The sequence below is a fragment of the Phytophthora sojae genome (assembly GCF_000149755.1).
Source record: "Phytophthora sojae unplaced genomic scaffold PHYSOscaffold_5, whole genome shotgun sequence".
NCBI lineage: Eukaryota > Oomycota > Peronosporomycetes > Peronosporales > Peronosporaceae > Phytophthora > Phytophthora sojae.
In genome coordinates, this window is record NW_009258119.1 from 2,359,096 (window position 1) to 2,378,807 (window position 19,712).

The 19,712-nt window shown below is 53.8% G+C and overlaps 8 protein-coding genes across 8 annotated transcripts; 6 read left to right on the top strand and 2 right to left on the bottom strand.

Moving 5' to 3' along the window:
- Positions 1–1,700: 1,700 nt before the first annotated feature.
- On the top strand, positions 1,701–2,057 carry PHYSODRAFT_507028 (hypothetical protein; the record flags this gene model as incomplete). The annotated part of the gene is made up of 1 exon (XM_009530544.1): positions 1,701–2,057. One exon carries the CDS (start codon positions 1,701–1,703, stop codon positions 2,055–2,057), a length of 357 nt encoding a protein of 118 aa, XP_009528839.1.
- A 770-nt stretch (positions 2,058–2,827) lies between these two features.
- On the top strand, positions 2,828–3,388 carry PHYSODRAFT_509369 (hypothetical protein; the record flags this gene model as incomplete). The annotated part of the gene is made up of 1 exon (XM_009530545.1): positions 2,828–3,388. The coding sequence occupies one exon, from the start codon at positions 2,828–2,830 to the stop codon at positions 3,386–3,388; it is 561 nt and encodes a 186-aa protein (XP_009528840.1).
- Positions 3,389–5,309: 1,921 nt separating this feature from the next.
- Positions 5,310–6,174, bottom strand: PHYSODRAFT_249162 (hypothetical protein; the record flags this gene model as incomplete). Its single annotated transcript, XM_009530546.1, has 2 exons — positions 5,310–5,358; positions 5,501–6,174. The coding sequence occupies 2 exons, from the start codon at positions 6,172–6,174 to the stop codon at positions 5,310–5,312; spliced, it is 723 nt and encodes a 240-aa protein (XP_009528841.1).
- Positions 6,175–7,304: 1,130 nt separating this feature from the next.
- On the top strand, positions 7,305–8,366 carry PHYSODRAFT_465852 (hypothetical protein; the record flags this gene model as incomplete). The annotated part of the gene is made up of 1 exon (XM_009530547.1): positions 7,305–8,366. A coding segment is annotated over one exon (1,062 nt), but the record flags the coding sequence as incomplete, so codon positions are not given.
- A 206-nt stretch (positions 8,367–8,572) lies between these two features.
- On the top strand, positions 8,573–10,281 carry PHYSODRAFT_354747 (hypothetical protein). The gene is made up of 5 exons (XM_009530548.1): positions 8,573–8,982; positions 9,060–9,141; positions 9,225–9,381; positions 9,459–9,587; positions 9,665–10,281. The coding sequence occupies exons 1-5, from the start codon at positions 8,606–8,608 to the stop codon at positions 9,730–9,732; spliced, it is 813 nt and encodes a 270-aa protein (XP_009528843.1). The 5' UTR covers positions 8,573–8,605; the 3' UTR covers positions 9,733–10,281.
- Positions 10,282–10,670: 389 nt separating this feature from the next.
- Positions 10,671–11,053, bottom strand: PHYSODRAFT_508728 (hypothetical protein; the record flags this gene model as incomplete). The annotated part of the gene is made up of 3 exons (XM_009530549.1): positions 10,671–10,721; positions 10,808–10,910; positions 11,016–11,053. The coding sequence occupies 3 exons, from the start codon at positions 11,051–11,053 to the stop codon at positions 10,671–10,673; spliced, it is 192 nt and encodes a 63-aa protein (XP_009528844.1).
- A 2,525-nt stretch (positions 11,054–13,578) lies between these two features.
- On the top strand, positions 13,579–15,847 carry PHYSODRAFT_333368 (hypothetical protein; the record flags this gene model as incomplete). The annotated part of the gene is made up of 3 exons (XM_009530550.1): positions 13,579–13,747; positions 13,841–13,922; positions 14,020–15,847. The coding sequence occupies 3 exons, from the start codon at positions 13,579–13,581 to the stop codon at positions 15,845–15,847; spliced, it is 2,079 nt and encodes a 692-aa protein (XP_009528845.1).
- A 166-nt stretch (positions 15,848–16,013) lies between these two features.
- PHYSODRAFT_333369 (hypothetical protein) lies at positions 16,014–17,373 on the top strand (the record flags this gene model as incomplete). Its single annotated transcript, XM_009530551.1, has 4 exons — positions 16,014–16,905; positions 16,958–17,110; positions 17,194–17,291; positions 17,353–17,373. 4 exons carry the CDS (start codon positions 16,014–16,016, stop codon positions 17,371–17,373), a joined length of 1,164 nt encoding a protein of 387 aa, XP_009528846.1.
- Positions 17,374–19,712: the final 2,339 nt, after the last annotated feature.

The following is a 19,712-nucleotide window of genomic DNA, read 5'->3' on the forward strand; positions in this document are numbered from 1 at the left end:
TACAAAAATGCTATCAAAAAGAGGCAGGAAACTGGCAGCTCACTCCAAATCAACAAGCTTTTCAAAACAATAACAAGAAGTTCTGCAAAATTTACACGGACCAGCGTGAAGTACATAAATTCAGCCCAATCGCGCAGATTTAGCGGGTGCAATCAGATTTCAGAATAGACAATTCAATGAAAAGTTATGCCACAGCAAGTCCGCAAGTTCGAAGGACGGCACGAAACTGGCAGAAGACCTTATATCGGAAATTTCACAATAGACCTGGGAAAATGCTCAATGACTTCGCAACCACCCAGCATGCTGTACTTGTCGGTCAAACTGGACACTTCTGGCCTTACTTGGCGCCGATCTCGACATCACCGGCAGTGGCGCCGAGTCCACTTGTGTATTTAAGTAGCCTGGTTAACTAACAAACGACATGGCTGCATACAGTGGAGCTCGAGCGCCCCGCGAAGAAGCAGTCGACAGTTGCCTGGTTAATTCAGCTCAATGAAGCCCAACCTGCACGGCGTGCGTCTGCTGCTAGCCTGCCGCGAGCTTCGATGCGAAGAAGCGTGACCGCAAGCGTTGCGGTCCTCATCCGCAGCATGTTCCGCATCCGTCGCGACATCGAAGGAGCAGGTGCAGGAGGGATGATAATGACGCGACAGTGTTCAGCATCTTAAATAAGTGAGTCTAAGTAGTCTACCCGAAGAGATTAAGCGACTTTGTGTGTGCCATGCACTCGATTAGAACCGAGTATGGTCGTAAAATACTGAGTGACTTCGGAAATATCAAATCTCCGTTGCTTTGTTGCTTTCCCCACCATTTCACTTTGCAACGAACCAAATCTCTGAGTGGGCACAAATACAACAACGAATTTCGGAATAGATCACCTACACGGTTTGAGTTCTAATGATTACATGATGATTACTCTGCGTACCGATTATGATTTGTTTTAAAAGAAGGTTGATTACTAGCTTGAACTTGTGCAAAAGGGCACAGGATGCGCCCTTTAAGAGGGGGTACACTCTACCGTGTTTTGGAAAATCATCTAAAGGGCGCTTTCTGTATCCTTTTACCGCGACAGGGTTAAAAAGTGAATTAAAATTAAAAAATGAAGTTTGGATCATCAAAGACTACCTACCATATTTAGTTATAATGGGTGTGGTACAAAATGGGAATGAGTACTTTCCTACCTCGATCATCAATCACTCCGTACAAACTTCTTCATAAAGACTTCGCCCGTCTTCAAAATGGCTCCTTTTTTGGCAACCCCATTATAACTAAACCGGGAGGTGATATCGACAGCGGGCTTACCACTAACTGCAGCGGGGAGCGAGGACAGGCGCAACAGTACTGACAAACGTTGGTACAATACTAACGTACAATGAACGACTTCCATACATGTAGCCTGCCTGTAGCTACCGTCTTCCCTCGTACTAGACGCCTAGGCGTTGTATTCGAGGTTGGTCCACAATCCCAAATCTTATCTCACCCTCGAATTGAAGCTATAGCAAAATAGAACGCCTACCCAATGTAGCACATGTTGTAAATGGCATATGATGACCGAGATCCTTGTTGCCAACAATTCTGCTGTCAGTTGGACGAGCCAGAGCCTTTGTGCCGACTGCCAACCATTCGTGCGGAAGTCGGCCTCTCGTTTCGTCGTATCACTATACAATCGCCCTCCAGCGACACAAAAGCCCCCGCTAAGAATGTCAGCTAAGAAGAAGCGTAATAGCTACAGTATCGGATTCAAGCGCAGTGTTGCTGGAGAGTACAAGAAGGGTGTCAACGGCTTTGGGTTTGCCGCCCTTGCCGCAAAACACAAGATACCCTCGTCATCGATAGTTCGGAAATGGGTTGAGCAGTTGGGCGCCATGAAAGACGTTGCGAAGGACAGACAGCGATCAACGCGGACGATGCGTCGACTGCCTGGTGCGGGTCGCAAGCATGAATACCAGCAACTCGAAGTGCAGCTTCATGAGTGGGTCGATGGGCGAAACAAAAAGGGACTGCGGGTCAAGGACAAGTACATCCAGCTACAAATCTCAACATCCTCGTGGCTTTAAAGAGCAGCAATATCATCTTTTCAAGGCTTCAACGGGTTGGCTAGACAAGTTTAAGACGCGCTACAACTTGGTGTCGAGGCGTCAGACGACTACCCGAACACTACCTGCTGATGCCAAGAGTGTGTGCGAGGAGTTCATTCAGAAAGCTCAGTCTCTGATTGAGCAGCATCACATCGATCCATGCAACATAATAAACATGGACCAGGTCCCAAGATATTTTGAAACGGAACCTAATTCGACGATCGCAACTCGCGGAAGGGGGGCAGCCACAAACGCTTTACAGCAACGTTCGCGGTTACTGGAGACGGTAAATTCTTAAAGCCCCATGTGCTTTTCTCCCAGCTAAAAAAATAAGCCAAAACTTGGAGCTATTTCGAAGGACATCATGGTTGATGTTAACCCAACAGGGATGTGGAACGATCAGATATTGCTGGAGCATGCAGAACATGTAATTTGCGGCCGAGCGGAGACTCGATTTTATCGGCAGTCAGTGCTTTACATCATTGATTCGTATGGATGTCACGTGAATTTGTTCAATGAACAAAACCTTCGTCGTTTAACATCTTCGTGTTATTGGTACCGCCGATCATGAAAATCTACTCCAACCGCTCGATGTGGCTCTAAACAGGAGCGTTCAAGCTTTCTACAACGACCGATTCGACGAGTATATAGGCAAAGCGCTGATCGATCCAACTTTGCAGACAAAGCAGGGTAACCCTAAGGTTCCTCACTATCGAACGGTATCTCAATGCGTTCTGGACTGGATTGAGATGAAGGACGCCACCGACATCAAAAAAGAATTTCGAGTTTGTGGCCTTGTTCAACGACAGTCATTTGATGTGGAAGACCTCCACCCTCCGCTTCGCGAGCTGTTGGAGGCGAGTATTGATTTGGATGAATGGCACCGCAGATACAAGGCTCTGCTTGACGAAGAAGCTGATCTAGAAGAGGTTTGCATTGACCCACCTGAGTGGTATCTACCGGAGGAGACTAAATCAAGTCTTCATCGTTGCCTCCGTTTCAGCCTCGCACCCTCCATCGCCGACTACATCACGCTGCTGACGGAGTTCATGGCAGGACTTGAAGATTTGACAGGCTTACTTGACCACGACTACATTGAGTCGATCAGAAACGGAACTGCTGAATGGGGTGAGTTGGAGCTTTTTGCAGCATCCAGATTGCACAGGTGCAGCATTGAAGTGAAAACTTTGAACGACAACTGCAAAGTGATTTCCGAGTTCACCTACACTGTTCCTGAGGCAACTGGGAAGATATGCCTTGCTCGACTGGGCCCTCAGTTTGCGTTGCACGTAGCAGGAATGCGGATATAGCTTAGAGGCCACTACCAACCTTCGGGTTTTTTAGATTTACTTGAATACAACGCCTACCTTTTGCATCCTTCAGAGTTTCGCAGTTTCACTTGAATAGAACGCCTAGGCGTCTAGTTTTTTTAGAACGCCTAGGCGTCTAGTCCGAGGGAAGACGGTAGCTATCTCGGGTGTAAGTATGCGGGGAGCTGGCTTGAGTCTTCGCTATGAGCAGTGGTCGGTTGTGTCTTGTTTTACTAAGTCCCACCAGTAAGTTCCGCAAGAATGCTATCGGTAGACCTCAGAATAGGCGTGAAAGCTAGGTAGAAGTCATGCGAAACCCATATACATGATCTTTATCGTCAGCTGTAAAATGCCTTACGATACATGTAGAAAAAAAGACAAAATAGTGGCGACTGCAGGCTCATGAGAGGCCAACCAAATGCATGACACTCTATTGATAATGCGGATCCATGATCTACCCAAGCAGATTGATGATCTTTCGTAAGACGATACTTAGCCCCAGAGAGCCTACCGTAAGACAAAGCGTCTTACGTTTTGCAATCAACGCATTTTGGCTACATCTTGGTTTTAGTATACCAGTGGCTACATTGTATTTTGTCCGTCAAAACGTAAGACAGTTTGTCGGACAACAATTTGCACCATGCGATTGGCCAAAACTTTCAGAGGATAGTGTCGTTGCGTGCGTTCCTCCGTTGAGCATGTAGGAACCCGAGGACAACCGCTTTGCCGTTTTTGAATTGCTCGTGCCACCTACAGTCGAGCCGACGAAATAAGGCGCTCACAAGCACGAACATGTAGTCGGTAGTGCGGCCCTACTGCCAACTACAATGTACACGCTTGTTTGAGAATGGTTAAGAAATAAATGCACCCGAACCATTAGCCCAGCTTGACAAACAAAACGTTCAGGGCTTTATAGTGAATTCTAGTTAATGCATAACCAAATAGAGCCCCTCTTCCTCCGGTAGTGCGGCCCACGAACCCTGTCGTGTCCTCTGAGGACGCCTCCGAGCGAAGCAGTGCACGACGAGCGCGCACACATGCTCCGCACCGAGGCGTTGTCGGAGGACGCGAGGGAGTAGACAATCAATACATTATGGGATCTTACCAAAGTCATGAAATGAACTGTTTTGTAGTAGCAACAAGGCAGCGTCAGCCAGTCTTGGTATTTGTATTTGTATTTGTATTTGTTGCGGTTTGCTTGGCTACCTTACTCACGGAGGCGCACACTGCTGCAGCTCCACCTACGTCGGTAGTGGACACCACCGACCTCACCCGCGGCCACGTGTAGGTAAGCTGTTGGTGGTGTCGCAAATAAATAACTACAAAACGACGTGAGGGCCTCTAAGAGTCAAATGAGCGGCGAAACTTCTCGGGAATACATGAAAAATGCCAAAGCTAAAGTAATTGATCAGCCCGGCTGAAGGCGCTTACCAGTTTTCTCGGCCTGCTACTGTAGTACTAGGAAATCTAAACGATCTAAGCTCGCCGTGGTCTTTTAAATATGTAGAGGGAGTTTGTTGGTGTCGCAGCGCTCAGTTCTATCGAACCGCCAATCATTACTACCACTACTATGCTGCGCCCGATATTAGTCAGGATACGAAGGTCATTGTAAGTTCGGTTTACGAGGGGGGAGTCACCAGACCGCATTTGGGGCAGCGTTCAGAAAGGCCTCGAAATTCCCCGAACTGCCTTTAACGTCGCATTACTTTCCTCCAGAAGTAAGAATGAGATAAATGAAGGAACCCAGCGCCCACTTTTCCAGGCCATAAACAGCTGCAGGGCGGCGGCGAGCTCTCGCACTTCCTTGGTATTGGCTTCCGACTTTGCGGCAGAAAGCTCGATTGCGAGCTCCTTGTCCTCGAACTGGTTCCTCAACACTTTAATGGCAAAGAGATTCCCAGAGCTGAGAACGTTGTACCTCTCAAGGTAAGCCACCCAAAGACCGAACTTGGGGCTTCCAAGCAGATCGTCTAGGGGAGTTCCCAACAACCCCAGTTTCGCGAACAGGTCCTCCTCGTTTTTTTTGCTTTCCCTTTGTATCTCCACCTATCGAACTGATAGTTGACCAATTTCCGGGTAAACAACTGCGCGTTGAGTGACTTAGATGCATACCCGGCCGCAAGCAAACTCACAGGAATCTCGAAGTTATAGTGCCTCAGCAGCGTGCCAAGCACCTTCTCACCCGGGTCCGCATTCAGCATTGCGTAGCTGAACCAAGTATCAAATACCGGGCTGACGATTTCTTCCTGGTCAAGCTTGAGCAGTGTGAACACCTCGCGCACCAGTCTGTCCTTTTCCAGCCGGTTCATGCGCTGAGCTGCCTCCAAGCCGCTCGCAGTGATTTCAAAGGTTTTATCTTTCTTCGCCGCCGCTAGCATCTTGGCCAGAGCTCCATCTCCGATGCGAGATGACAACGTTGATGCGATGAACTGGTCCGCAAGCTGGGGGTTCTTCTTGTTGGCATTGATCACCGCTCTGGCCCATGTTTGGAATTCAGCATTGGCGAGCAGGTTCGACTCGAGTTGGTTCACTTTGTACTTGGTGAAGAGCTTGTCAGCACTTGATTGTTTTACGGCGTTTGTGATTTGGGTTATCAATCCGGTTGTCCTCACTTCGAGGAGGTTGTTGGCTCCTTTTCTCCTCAGACTCCTGTCCGATCGTAGAGAGCGGTCGACCCACGTCTTCGAGGACACCGCCGAAACACTGCCAATAAGTGCCAGCAAAGCAAAAGCTGCCAGCAAGACGGCGAGTTGAAGACGCAAACGCTGCTTGGACTTGTGAGCCATTCTGAGATGGAAAGGGCTTTGGGTGCTGAAGGCTAAAAGCGGAGTGAGAGTTCGGGCTCTCAAGGAACAAGAAAAGCAAGGATAACAAGCGATGAGGAAGGCGTAATCGTATCGTGCCAACAAATAATCAGGCTCGAGACAGCTAATATATTATGAGCCCGTCTCAAGACGCTTTCGTTATCGATGTGAACCTCACACTGTCTGTCAACCCGCAGTTACTGCATAGTTTTTTGTTGTTGGTCAGTTTATGAATCTGAATATCACCGCAAAATTACACGTATCCAGCAACTCGCAGCGCATCGCGCTTCTGCTTGACGAAATTGTACGGTCTGATGGCAACGTATCGTTAAAACTAGAGCCTTTCGTACATGCATCATAATTTACATGCCTAATGGGCTGAACTGTTGGATCCACTGACCGCTGGGATAAACTGTAATCTTTTTTTTCACTACTGCTGGTCCTCATTTCTTCTTCAACTTTCCCTCGGGCTCAGTTAGCATTCTCGGTGCTTCTGCACTAAGAAATAGCTACTGTAAAATGCGGAGCAAGACATTTCCAGTGTAGCCAGGTTCAAATCAGGCTGTCGGCAGCTACCGAACGGCGTTGTAGTCGTCCGAGCTCCCGCTCCGTTCTTGGATTGCAATGAATGCGTTTTGTGGATCCTAACGATTTTTTTTGACTTGCGATGTAGCGCGTGGATGCATGTCTTCTTGGACGAAGATTGCAGCTCAACTATCAGTAATTACATTCGCACAATAAAATAAAAAGAAAACTAGGTCGCATGCATGATATCAAAAGAAAGTCTTAGCACAACATCTAAAAGAGAGATCCTGTAACCACTCTTATGCCCAGAGGTCGTCCGTCAAAACGGAAGGAACTCATTCCCCAACTTGCCCCGAAGCAATTGTACGATGTCGTTGAGGGAAGGTGCTATACGGACGGAGATCAAGAGCGAGCTCTGTCGAGGTGCTACTACGACCCACGAATATGAACTCGACAGCGACAACTCGCCGCACTGCAAGCTGGATCTTATCGATAGCGACACCGCTTTAATCGTCCACGAGGGCACAAAAGCGACCGATGAATCGGAAACGGACGAGAAATACCGTCGCAAGAGGGAGCCAAGTCTTCCAGTCAAGCTGAAGTTCCTCACGGGTCTGCGAGGTTTAGCCTGTTTGCTGGTCGTCCACCACCACGCGGGCTACTTACTGGAGGCGACGATCGCTCCAAGCAGCGTCGACACGTTCTTCGTGCTCTCGGCATTCCTCCTGACGGCGCTCAACGAGCCCAAAGTCCGCAATTTGGTCAGTCGCAAGGAAGGCGCTCGCAACTGGCTGATTGCACTCGCCCACTACTCAGTCAAGCGGTTCCTGCGCGTGTACCCGCTGTTCGCGTTGACAGCGTTCGCTCTTACCTGCATGCCGGAAGCCACGCGCACACGCTACTACAACCTGGCCCACTACAACATCAAACACTGGAGTGTGTGGGACATTCTAACGTTCAAGAAACGCTGGTACCTCTTCTGGACAACGTCCATCCAGATCACGTACTACTGCTTGATCCCATTCGTCCTTGTTGGAGTTTGTCTGCTGGGCAAGTTGAAGTGGTTCGTGGTGGGGGTGCTCTACTGTTGGGTATACTACGAAGGCTGGCACACAAATCGAACGGGCCACGGGGAATTCCGCCCCCATTTGTCGACGTTTGTGGCGGGATCGCTCGCTGCTCTGGTTTACTCGAAGCTGGACCGATGGATGAAGGAACGTCGCTTTGAACCGCTGCTGCAGCACGTCGTTGCCGTTCGAGCGCTCGAGCTGGCCATGGTTAGCACCATAGTCAGCGACGTCTCTCGCGGATACTTGGCCACTACGTTGATCGGGCACCTGTTCCCCTGCCAGGACAAGATCGTGCCCTCGGTCAGCATCCCGCTCTCGACTGTGATGGTAATCGAAGTTCTCATGCCCTCGGCCCTCTCTCGAGCGCTCGAGTGGAACGTGCTGTGCTACACGGGGAAGATCAGCTTCTCCATCTACTTGCTGCACCCGTTCGTCAACTTCCAGCCTTGGATTAAGGAGCTCGAGCGAATGGATCAGTTCGCAGTGAGACTCGTGCTGGTGTACGCGCTGGCCTCCATCTCGTATTTCTTGGTAGAACGCAACTGCGAACGTCTTGCGCTCGTCGTAGGCAAGAAATTGGCGAGAAATGCTGGGCCGACGGTAGGATAAGGGACAAATACTGCTACTTGTGCTAACAAAACTCAACGATAAGAATGCAACCGCGAATGCCGAAGTGACCGTGACTTAAATTTACGTCCGCCACACCAAAGGTCCGCCCTTTAGTGGTACAGTGTACCGACCCGTTTGCACACAGAAGCTTTTTTTTCCAGTCTGGAATTTCCCCAGCGTCTGGCAGAGTCAGAGCCTGAGCTGACGTCATGAGCGCGTGGGAGCAGTGGGGCGGCAAGAAGCCGGCGAGCGGCGGGCTGCAGGGCGCGCAGGAGGCTTTCAGCAGCCTGTTGCGCGCCTCGCCGCTGTCCACGGCGTCCACGGCGTCCACGGCGTCCGCGGACAGCGAGGCGGGCGCGGGCTTCTCGCTCAAGAAGGCGTGGGACTCGGCGCGGGACCTGACCAAGAGCGCGGTGGCGGCGCCCGCGTCTTCTTCCTCCTCTTCCTCTGGGGCGGGGAAGGACGCGGCGGACGCGATGGAGAGCGGGCAGATGGACGGGCAGGTGGACGACGCAGCGGTCGCCAAGTGGCCGCTCTGGAGGAAGAACTCGACCAGCGAGGCGGGGCTGATCCCGAGCATGAGCTGGTACTGTCAGTAGGCCGGCGTTGAGAAGAGGAGTGGAGGTGTGGAGAGAGTACTGACTTGTGTTATGTGTTGGCTAGGAACACGCGGTTCAAGTACTTTGTGGGACTCGTGATGCTGGGCATGCTGTTCTTTGGCATGGCGTCCATCTTCCTGCCGCTGGTGAGCTTGGTGCTGTGTTGCTGGAAGGTGGAGAGGGAGATGTTTAGGTGCTCATGGGTGTGTTTCTTTGGTGGTTGGTTTAGATTATGATCCGGCCGTCCAAGTTCGCGCTGAGCTTCACGCTGGGCAGCATTTGCTGCATGGGAGCGTTCGCCATGCTCAAGGGCCCGGCGGCGTACATTTCGGGGCTGTTGCAGGCCAACAGGCTGCTGTTGACAAGTGCCTACTTCGTGACGCTCGGTGAGTTGAGATGGAAGCTCTGTTGGTGAGAGAGGAGGCTTTGCTAATGGACTGGTGCTTTTTGGTGCTGATGGTAGGGTGCACGCTGTATAGCTGTTTGATCCTCGGCAACTACGTGCTCGTGGTGCTGAGCTCTGTGATGCAGCTCACGACGCTGGGATCGTTTGCGCTGTCGTCTTTTCCTGGAGGCAACTCGAGCTTGAAAGGTGAGGCTGACTCTTGGTTTGACATGTATATTCATTGTGGCGGCTAACTAATGTACACTGGACCTTCGTGTCTGCAGCGTTCGGCGCATTGTTCTGGAAATCAGCACGCGGCATGCTCCAAGCGCTCGCTCGTCTCTTTAGGTAAATATATCGGACAACTCGTGACGACGGCGTAGGAACCGCAGACAAGGTGTGGCGTGGACACCCGCCGACACAATAGCAGGCTTGACCCCCATTTTGTTTATTAGAACGACGTCTTCTTGGCTGTTGCTTCGTGAAGGTTTCGGTCATCCCAAGCCTGTTCATCGAAGTCAAGATCGTTAGTCCATTACTAATCCATTAATCCGGTCGAGTTGAGAAGTACCCACCCACCCGTTCGCTAGTCGGAGCATTCAGCGCTCGCCTCTCGGGCATGTGACTGTCCATGTAGTCAATGCCTTTGGCGAAGAAGACGCAGAGGAGGCCGTAGCCGGCGCTGCGTGTCGTGGCGTGGCAGTACACAGCAGAGACAGTGAGTCGGGGCGCCATCAATGCAACAACTCACAAACAAACAGACACACACACCTCTCGCGCGTGCTGAGGTTCCGGAAGGCCTTGTACATGTCTGTTGCTGTCAGGTGTGTTGGTGTATCAGGAGCGAATTTCACCACTGGCAGGCAGGGCTTGGCACCAGTGGGGTGTTTGAGCCACGAGACAAATCGAGGGCAAGACGAAATGATGAACGGAGGGTAGGGACATGTCGTTTGTGCTTTAGCCTTCACATCATCTGTGCCATCACCGCGAAAGCACGCGGCTGCAAAGCAAGAGCAAGGTGTCAAGTCAATGACATCTTCGCTGGCTACGCGTCGATCTGTACCCCGAGCTGCAACCACACCGCGCCAGCCAGCATCGTCTACATCTACACGCAGCAGCACCTTTATGTCCTCCGCTCGGAGACACGCGAGCGCCAGCGCTCCAGGTGACCGACAAGGGAAGACACATGGCGTCACATCTCAAGAGCGAACCAGCGAGCGAGCGCCTTGCAGCTCGCAAACGCTGGCTATCCCGATCTTCCTGTGGCGCTTTGTGATGACTGGTGTCGCTCTATTGGCGCCTCCGCTTGGCATCTGCCTGGTTGTCCAGGTCGCTCCACGCCTGATGGACAAATTGATATTGGCACATGGGGGTCAGCTTGATTTATCTTACCGGCAGGCAGGCAACTTCCAGCCGACACAACGCACTAGAGCGTCGCCCTTGACCTTGGTCGGGTCCGGTTCCGGCATGTGGTCGTCCATGTACTTGATGCCGAGCCCCAGCGCCACGCACAGCACGGCGTATCCGGCGCTAAATAAAGAAAGTCAATTGAGTTGTGCAGGCCCAAGTCAGAACGCCAGCACCGCACTGATGAGGCGGTGAGCAACCGCGTCAAATGAGGGGGATTGGACGGACCTCTGCCGGGCCGAGAGGTGCTTGAACGGCAGGAACATCGGCGGTCGAAGCTGCGTGAGGAGACTTGCGTTGTGATAATGGTCGCAATAGCAAGAATCGAACGTTTTGCGGCTGGGTTCGTAATTTAACGCGTGATCTCATTGGCTGACGGGGCTTTTTAAATTGATTTTTAGAAGGTTGCATTCGTAATTTATGGAAGATATGACTTCATAATCGACCACTTTGCGGCACTCAACGTAAGCCTGCGACCGGATTTATGCATCTGCTGCAAGCGCCCAAAGATGTGGGGTCTCGGACTCGACAGCCCCCGCTTCTGGCGACGATGGAACGTCCCTCTCGTCCGTATCTCCTTACAAATTCAAGTGAGGCGGCCCCCGCTTCCGGCAATCAGCGACACGCTCCGACTTCTTTTTTTCCCGGCCCCCGACCCGTTTGCGCACTTGAATCTCAAATCCGCCAAAGTGCAACGCGTTACAGCCGCCCGGCACGACTGACGGAGACGGCACTGCCTGCCTGCCCTGCATCATGAATGATGTCGCCGGGGCGCGAGGCGCAATTGCCAACTTGCCTCCATGTGGCCGAACGCTCGGCTCACCGTTGACCCCGTGACGAACTGGGCGCCGGCAGTGGCAGCGCCGACACCTGCCGGCGAAGTGCCGACAGCCACCCCGCCGGCATACGCCGGCAGCAGCCGCAGCACCAGCCCAAGCAGCGGCGAGGACACGCCGACTGCCGGCCAGACGCCGGTGCGCACGCTGCCGGCCAGCAGCAACAGCTCCAACGCCAGCTCGCAGTCCACCATCAACTCCATGTGGCTCAACTGGAAGAGCCCCACGGCCGTGCTGGACCTGAGCGCGGAGGCCGAGAGCGGCTCGGCGCTCGAGATGCGGCGCCAGAAGAACCGCGAGTCCATGCGCCGCTCGCGCCAGCGGCAGCGCGACCAGCTGCAGCTGCTGCGCGACGCCGTGGCCGAGCTGGAGCAGCAGTACAACTCGCTGCGCCTGCGCGCGGACGACGCCGAAAAGGCCGACAACAGCAGCAGCAACAACAACAACAGCGCGGCCAACACCAAGTACGCGCAGGCCGTGGAGCTGTCCAAGCAGCTCGGCGCCGAGAACCTGTACCTCAAGGCGTCCATCCAGTACCAGGCGTCCTGGAAGCTCGAGCTGCGCCGCGTCATGGAGACGACCGTGGCGCTGGACGAGTTCACGGCCTCGGCCTCCGCGCCGCCCTCTCCGTTCCCCTTCAAGCTCGAGTTCATGAACGAGCAGGAGGCCGAGTCGGTCTTCGGCTTCCACCCCTTGACGGAGCGCGACGTGAAGGATGTCATCCTGCAGAACACGCGCTCGGTGAGACGCGTGCAGCACCAGCTGTTCGGCGGCAATAACAACAGCCCAAGCACCGGCACCACCGACAACAACGACAATGACGACGACAGCGACAGCGCCGACGAGATGGCCGACAACGTGCTGGGCGGCCCCATCGACCACTCGGAGCTCTTCGGCTGGGACCTGCGGCGGCGCGTGCGCGGCAGCGACATGGAGTTCGTCTTCACCAAGCGCTTCAAACAGCTGTCGGTCTCGGAGATCATGCAGAAGTCGTGGGTCAACGAGATGCAGCTCAAGGGCGCGCAGATGGTCAAGTACGACGTCCAGCGGCTCGAGATGCTGCAGGAGATCAACACCAACGCCTACGTGCTGGGCCGCGACGTGCGCAGCCCCGACGAGACGCCCGTGTTCCGCACCACGCTGCTGCGCTACCGCATGGAGACGACCGGCGAGGAGGTCGGACTGGACTCGAGTCTGCGCGCGTCGGGCTTCGTCATCGGTACGCAGAGTCTCAACCCGGCCGACACGTCCGGTGCCAAGCTGCTGCCGGAGCGCGCGGGCATCGAGCCGTCCGCGCGGCTCGTGTGGGCCGAGCTGGCCCACGCCATCGAGCTGCTGCAGGTGTCGGACCGCGTCACGGGCGAGCACCAGTACGTGCAGGTGCGGTGGTCCGGCAAGAACAACTACGGCACGCCCTTCGACGCGCACCGCAACGCGGCCGACATGGTCACGACGCTCATGCGCTGGGAGCTCGGCACCATCGCGCCGGCCGCGCAGCTCATCCCGAACTCCGACGACGACGATGATGACAGCGCCGAATCCGCGCCGTCAACGCCGATACCGGCACCGACACCGGGACCGGCGTCGCTGTGAGTGGATCTTGAGATAATTTAACACATTCGTAGGCGTAAGTGGAAGTCGCTCTTTTGGATAATGAAAGTGAAGTTGCTGTGGTCGAGAGCCGAGAGCCGAGAGCCAAGAGAGCCAAGAGCTCGTAAGACTGAGTTGCAGGGCTTCAACCACATCGCTTTGCCGACGGAATGGCCCGCGCCACCATCAGTGGTGCGTGTTGCTCGAAGCTCTGTGTTTGACGCCGTACAGCTCGGACCGAAGCCACGTTCGTAATCACCGGATCGCGTTCTTTCGTGCAATTGAGCCCCAGGAGCAACCACCACCAAAAGCTCACACGCTCCGAGCTCTGCTGCATCGAGTGTTTGGCGTGGTGGCAGGCCACCATGTCCATGCCAGGAATCCCGACACCATGGCATGGGGAGGAAGGAGGAAGCGTCCAGCGAGACGCGCGACCCGGCGGAGGGATCACGTCGGACAAGTTCAACTCGGACCTCGGCATCAATCCAGTGGACCTGCGGTCACGAAGCACCACGCAGTTGCCGCCGCGACGACGTCGCGACCGCGCTGACGCATGTTGCAGTTCTTGACGTCGGCGCGTCGATAAACTGAAGCGCGGGGCAACGCTGCTTGGCGAGCTTCCTGCAGAGCTTCAGCCCCACGATCACCGCGATTATGGGGCCGCATTGAGTCCCCACCTCGGCAGCTACATGTCGCCAGCCAGATCAGAGTATCCGATTCCATCGGGTGCGTTATCCTCTAGAGTCTTGAGACTCTGGAGGATAAGCGTTCTGGAGGACTTTCCGCCCGTTCCGGGCGTATTGCAGCCACCACTGTCAATATCTCGGGGTGGCGATCAATCGATCGATTTGCCACGACACGCGCGCACTCGCCGTGAAGCGAGAGGTGGCGAACTCCCCGGAAGCGTCTGCCTCGGACGACTGGCAGTCGGACACGGACGCGCTGCTCGACTGTCTCCCCTGGGACGAGCTGCGGGACCTCTCTCCGCCCTGCACGCCGCGCTCGTGCGCCCCTACAGACTTCTCGCCATCAATGGACGCGATCCGAGGCGCCAGTCCGCTCAGCAGCCCAGCCGTTCGCGTCCATACGCTGCGGTCGGGGACCGGCAGCGGCCTGAGCCCAATCCGCGGCGAGGACGAGGAACCACTGCGACATCTGACGGGAGGCGGAGCTACCAGTCTCAGCCTCCACATTGCCATGAACAGCTCGCAGATCGACGCGATGTGGGCGTCCGTGCACTCCGCGGGCTTCACGTCCGCTGCCATGCCCATGATGGACACGCCCATGGCGCCACCCCCACTTACGTGGACTAATAGCGATATTAGTCAGCAGGTGATCCAGTGCGACCAGCTCCCGAACGCCAGCGCCATGGACCGACGCCGACAGAAGAACCGCGAGTGCATGCGCCGCGCGAGACAGCGCCAGCGGGACGAGCTCAACAGTATGAAGGCCACCGTCGCCAGGCTCGAGAAGCTGTACGCGGAGCTGAGCTTGCAGTCGACCTCAGGGAGCAGGACGAACGTGCAGGAGGGTGCAGTGGTGTCTCGAGTAGCCACTGACTATGCGCAAGCGGTGGAGCTGTCGAGACGCCTTGGCGCCGAGAACCTGTACCTCAAGGCGGAGATCCAGCAGCAGGCGGCGTGGAAGCTCAACCTCTCGCGCATCCTGCAGTCGCGCATGGAGGTGGACGGCCCTCGTTGGGCGCGGCAGTTCCAGCAGCCGTCGCTGGGCGGAGAGGAGGTTCTCCGCATGAGACTTGATGAACGCGACCAGTTTGAGGCGGCGGAGGAGTTCGGCTTCCACCCGCTGACGGACTTGGGGCTGACGCAGGTTTTACTGGAGAACAGCCGCACCATGTCGCGCGTGCACAGTCGCCTGTTGATCCCGTCGTCGCTCGATACGGACGACGGCGCCCGTACGAGAAGGATCACGACGTTCGGCTGGGACATGGTGCAGCGCGTGCACGACAACATCATGGAGTGCGTCCTCACCAAGCGATTCCACGGCTTGAACGTGGCGCAGCTCATGCAGAAGACGTGGGCGAACGACATGAGGCTGGGCGAGTTCAAGAAGGTGAAGGGCGAGACGTCTCGACTCGAAGTGCTGCAGACGGTGAACCCCAACGCCTACGTATTGGTGCGAGACGTCACGTCTCCCACTGAAGACATCTCGACGTTCCGCTCTGTGTTCGTGCGCTTCCTCATTGAAACGAGCAAGAAGATCCCGGCGTCGGATGCCGTCAAGGCTGCGCCCACCGGTATCGACGCTAGCGCTCCGTCCATGCCGCCGCCGTATACTGAATCGGACTCGGAGTGTGAAGATATGATACTGGAAGCTACGGGCTACGTGCTGAGCACGCAGAGCTTCGATACCGACTACTCGAGGAACCCGAGACAGGAAGACGTCCGCAACAAGGTGGCGTGGGCTCACTTGTCGCTGTCGATTGAGTTTTTGAACGTGGTGAACCCTGTCACGGGGGAGGAGTACCAGCAGTTGCGCTGGACCGGACGCACCAACTACTGCGGGCCGGAGCACGCGCAACGCAATGCGAGCGACATGATGCAGGGAATGTTGCGCTGGGAGCTGCTGGTCATCTCCCCCGCCGTCAACCTCGTGTCGCTGTCGTTAGAGTGAAGTGGTCGTCGTCGAGTTTTGCTTTGATAGTCGAGAAAAAGTCAGAAGACACCTGTGCTATTCTCCTTCAAAGGGCTGGGGGGTCAGCGGATTTATCCGAGCTCATTTGCTACGGTTCCAGCCCCACCAGTGAAGGAGACACGTGCCCGAGAGAGAAGCTGTGCCAATGAGACGGGAACCCAAGGCTCCGGTGGGCTCAACTGCAGCCGACGATTGCTGTTTGGACATCTCCGAAGTTCTCGACACCTTCGACTGGGGCGAGTTGACGCCGCCGCAGACGCCGAGATCCCAGGTTGCAGCCCCGTTCGATCCCCGCGTGAGACCATTTGCTACGATTAGTGGAGAGAGCCCGTTCGAGCAGGCTGGCCAGGTGAACCATTTGGATCTCTGCAGTGATGAAGAGCAGAAGTGCTTGATGTCTTCAGCTGGTGAAGGCGGCAGCTTCGGCCTTGCAGACTGGGCAACTACCCAACCTGATCAAAAGCCCAAGGCACAAGATTGGATCACTCCACCATCACCAAGTGGTGCGGCAGGCAAAGCATCCAAAGCCTCCGACGGGGAGCTAAGTGTTGTTGAGGTGCGGCGTCAGAAGAATCGCGAATGGATGCGAAAATCTCGTCAGAAGCAGCGTGAAGCATTGAATACAATGAAGTTGACGGTTGCGAGGTTGGAGAAGCAGTACACAAAGTTGAGTTTAAGTGCAGCACGGACCATGAACAGGTCAATTAATGACGCTCTCGTCGCTCGAAGCAGAATTGCATCTGACTACGCAGACGCTGTGGGGTTGACGAGACGGCTCGGAGCTGAGAATTTGTACCTCAAGTCGGAGATACAGCAGCAAGCGGCGTGGAAGCTTCATCTCTCTCGCGCTCTGCAGTCGTGCATGGAAATGGAGGGCCCTCACTGGGCTCAGCAGTTCCAGCAACCAGCTCTAGGGGGCGAGGAGGTACTTCACATGCGTCTTGACTTGCGAGATCAACTCGACGCAGCGGAACAGTTCGGCTTCCACCCACTGACCGACCTCAGACTGACTCAACTTATCTTGGAGAACAGCCGAAGTGTGGCCGGAGATCAGAATCGTTTACTGGTGCCTTCATCTCTTGATACTAGTGGTGGTGCTCGTCCCGAACACGTACGTGATGGTGAGAGATGCCAAGTCTCCAACCAATGACATCTCCATCTTTCGCTCTGTGTTCGTACGCTTCCTCATTGAAACGAGCAAGAAGATCCCGTCGTCGAAAGTGAAGCCCAGTTTTGACGCGAGTACTCCTTCCACACCGCTGCACTATAACTCCGAGTCCGGAGAAATGATGCTGGAGGCTACGGGCTACGTTCTGGGGACGCAGAGTACTACTCGAGGAACCCGAGCGAGGAGGACATCCGCAAAAAAGTGGCGTGGGCGCACTTGTCGCTGTCGATTGGGTTTTTGAACGTGGTGAACCCTGTCAGGGGGGAGGGGTACCAGCAAGTGCGCTGGAGTGGGCTAACAGATCATTGTGGACCAGAACACGCTGAACGGAACATGAGCGACATGATGCAGGAATTGTTGCATTGGGAGTTGTTGGTAATTGCACCCGCTATAAAGCTCGTGCCAATACGATTCGAGTAGTACATGTACATTGCAGTGTAATGGTTGGATTTCGAGCGATACATTTCGCCTCATACTACCAATGAAAACAAAGCGAGCTCCATGCCAGCGAGGGAGCGTCCTTCATTTCGAGTACATTTCATGGACTTTCGAGTACAATGCGCTCGGACTTCCGAGTCTATATACTTCATTTGAACTGTTATGTGCGACTTCAAACAGGCCGTCTCTTTGTCGTAAATTTACCAGGGCCAACTCCCTACGTAAGCAACTCAAATGTATGCTTGGGTATTCCTCTACGGTAGCAAGAAGACGTTGTATTAATAAGAGCACTCAACCCTGAACAACGAACTGCCACGGGGAGTATCCCAATTCCTGTGATGCATGTGCTTGAATTGTATTGTCGAGCTGACAACGCCGACTGAGGGACAGAATATGTAATAAAACCAAGTGATACGGTTTCGTGGCCTAGCAACAGCGCGTATAGCGATGGGTAGTTGGCGCTCAAAACTACCATCTTGTACACCTTTTCAACTTCAAAACTGCAAATTGTAAGTTCAAAACTAGACCAGACCAGCTTCGTACTTTTATACACAGCTCATTGGTTGGCACGCAGCATAGCTAGCCAACAGGCAAATTGTACTCTATAATCGTATACGATGATAGATTTCATTCAGTTTGTAATATACATCTATAGAGTATTGTTGTTTTGATCTTACCTTTTGCTGTTTTGAACTTACAATTTGCAGTTATGAAGTTGAAAAGGTGTAGACCAATCCTTGCTTTCGTACGCATTATTTTTCACCAAATAAACGCTAAATACCACGCTGTATGCATGGACGCTGGGGGTAAAGTTATGATGTACCCAAGCTAATTCTTCGCCGCTGGAAAGGAGAAATACTATTGCCTCATTACATATTGCCAGAAAAATTGATCATCCTGCCTTGTCACCAGCCGGTTATTGGATTAATCCCCCTGTCACCCACACTATTACGCGTTGACCTCACTCCTCGCTTCTAGAGAATTTAATCGGATGACATTCGGATATCGGATTGGCATTTCTGTTTCATCCGGTTCAACCGGTTTGAAAATCGAATAAATTCGGTTATATTCGAATGCATTCGGATTGTTTGACTTATTACATTATGGAGTATCCTTCTATATACGAATAAATCAGCAATCGGCTACCACGGGGTAATAAATGATACACATTTTTTGAGTGGTCATGATTGGATAAAATCAGAATGTGTACAAAGAAATGTCCCAAACCAAATTCGGATTGCATCCGGATGAACCCGGATCAGAATCCGGATTTTTATTGACCGGTTGCATTCGGATTTCATTCGAATGCAACCGGTTGAAACCGAATTCGGCCATCCTTTTACATTCTCTACTCGCTTCAGGGCCAATCACGAATGTACGAGACACACTTGCTGGTACTGTATTTACAGTGTTACTTGAAAGTGAATTGATAACTCGTTCAATATTCCCACACCGTCGAAAGCTCTCAGTTCTCACTTTGCTTTCTGCCGCAACCATCGTCCAAGTGCTCAGAATGCCAAACAAGTCCAAGCAGTCCATGCGTCTCGGACCTGCCATCTTCCTGGCTACCTTCACTCTATTGGTATTCGCTAGTGGGGTATCGGGAACTGTCCACCCTCCAACCTTGCGAGCAGGTCGAGACGACAATACACTTGAAGAGAGGACGACGGGTCTTATCAGCGAACTGAAGCAAGTGGCGAGGCAAGCCAAAGCCGACAAGCTCTTCACCGAGTTTAAAGTCCACAAAGTCGACTCGAACCTGATTGCGAGCGCGGAGTTCCAAGCGTGGGCCGGTGCGGTACTCAAAGCCAACAAGAATGTTGGTTTTTAGCTTGTGGTTGAGGGGGCAAATTCCGAAGTGAGATTAAATGTTATCGTCTCTCAAACTACTCTCTAGTCTTCCCCTCCTGCTTTCCTTCTTGTTCTCCTTGTGCTCGTTGGTGCTTCTCATCAGACGGATTACTCCCGGGTTCCGATTGACTTGATCTCAGTATACTTGTGTCTCCCTGACCAGCCATTGGTATATCCAGAGCCCGGCTGCCGCCGGCTCTCCCGTCGCCGTCGGCTCTCCCGTCGCCGTCGGATCCTCCGAGTCATCGGCGGATGTGTCCACACGTTCTCCTCGTCCATGTGCATCTATTGGCGGCGCTCCCGAAGACTCATGAACACTCCCACTCGCCGTTAACGCTGCACGACCGTCCCGATGATTCCGCTTGCGCTGATCAGGTACTTGAGCCT

Excerpts from the sequence above, each read along its gene's own strand:
- PHYSODRAFT_354747 (XM_009530548.1), top strand. The coding sequence starts at position 8,606 with ATGAGCGCGTGGGAGCAGTGGGGCGGCAAGAAGCCGGCGAGCGGCGGG. Across the intron at positions 9,142-9,224 it reads CGTCCATCTTCCTGCCGCTG|ATTATGATCCGGCCGTCCAA; the intron begins GTGAGCTTGGTG and ends TGGTTGGTTTAG. Across the intron at positions 9,382-9,458 it reads TGCCTACTTCGTGACGCTCG|GGTGCACGCTGTATAGCTGT; the intron begins GTGAGTTGAGAT and ends TGCTGATGGTAG.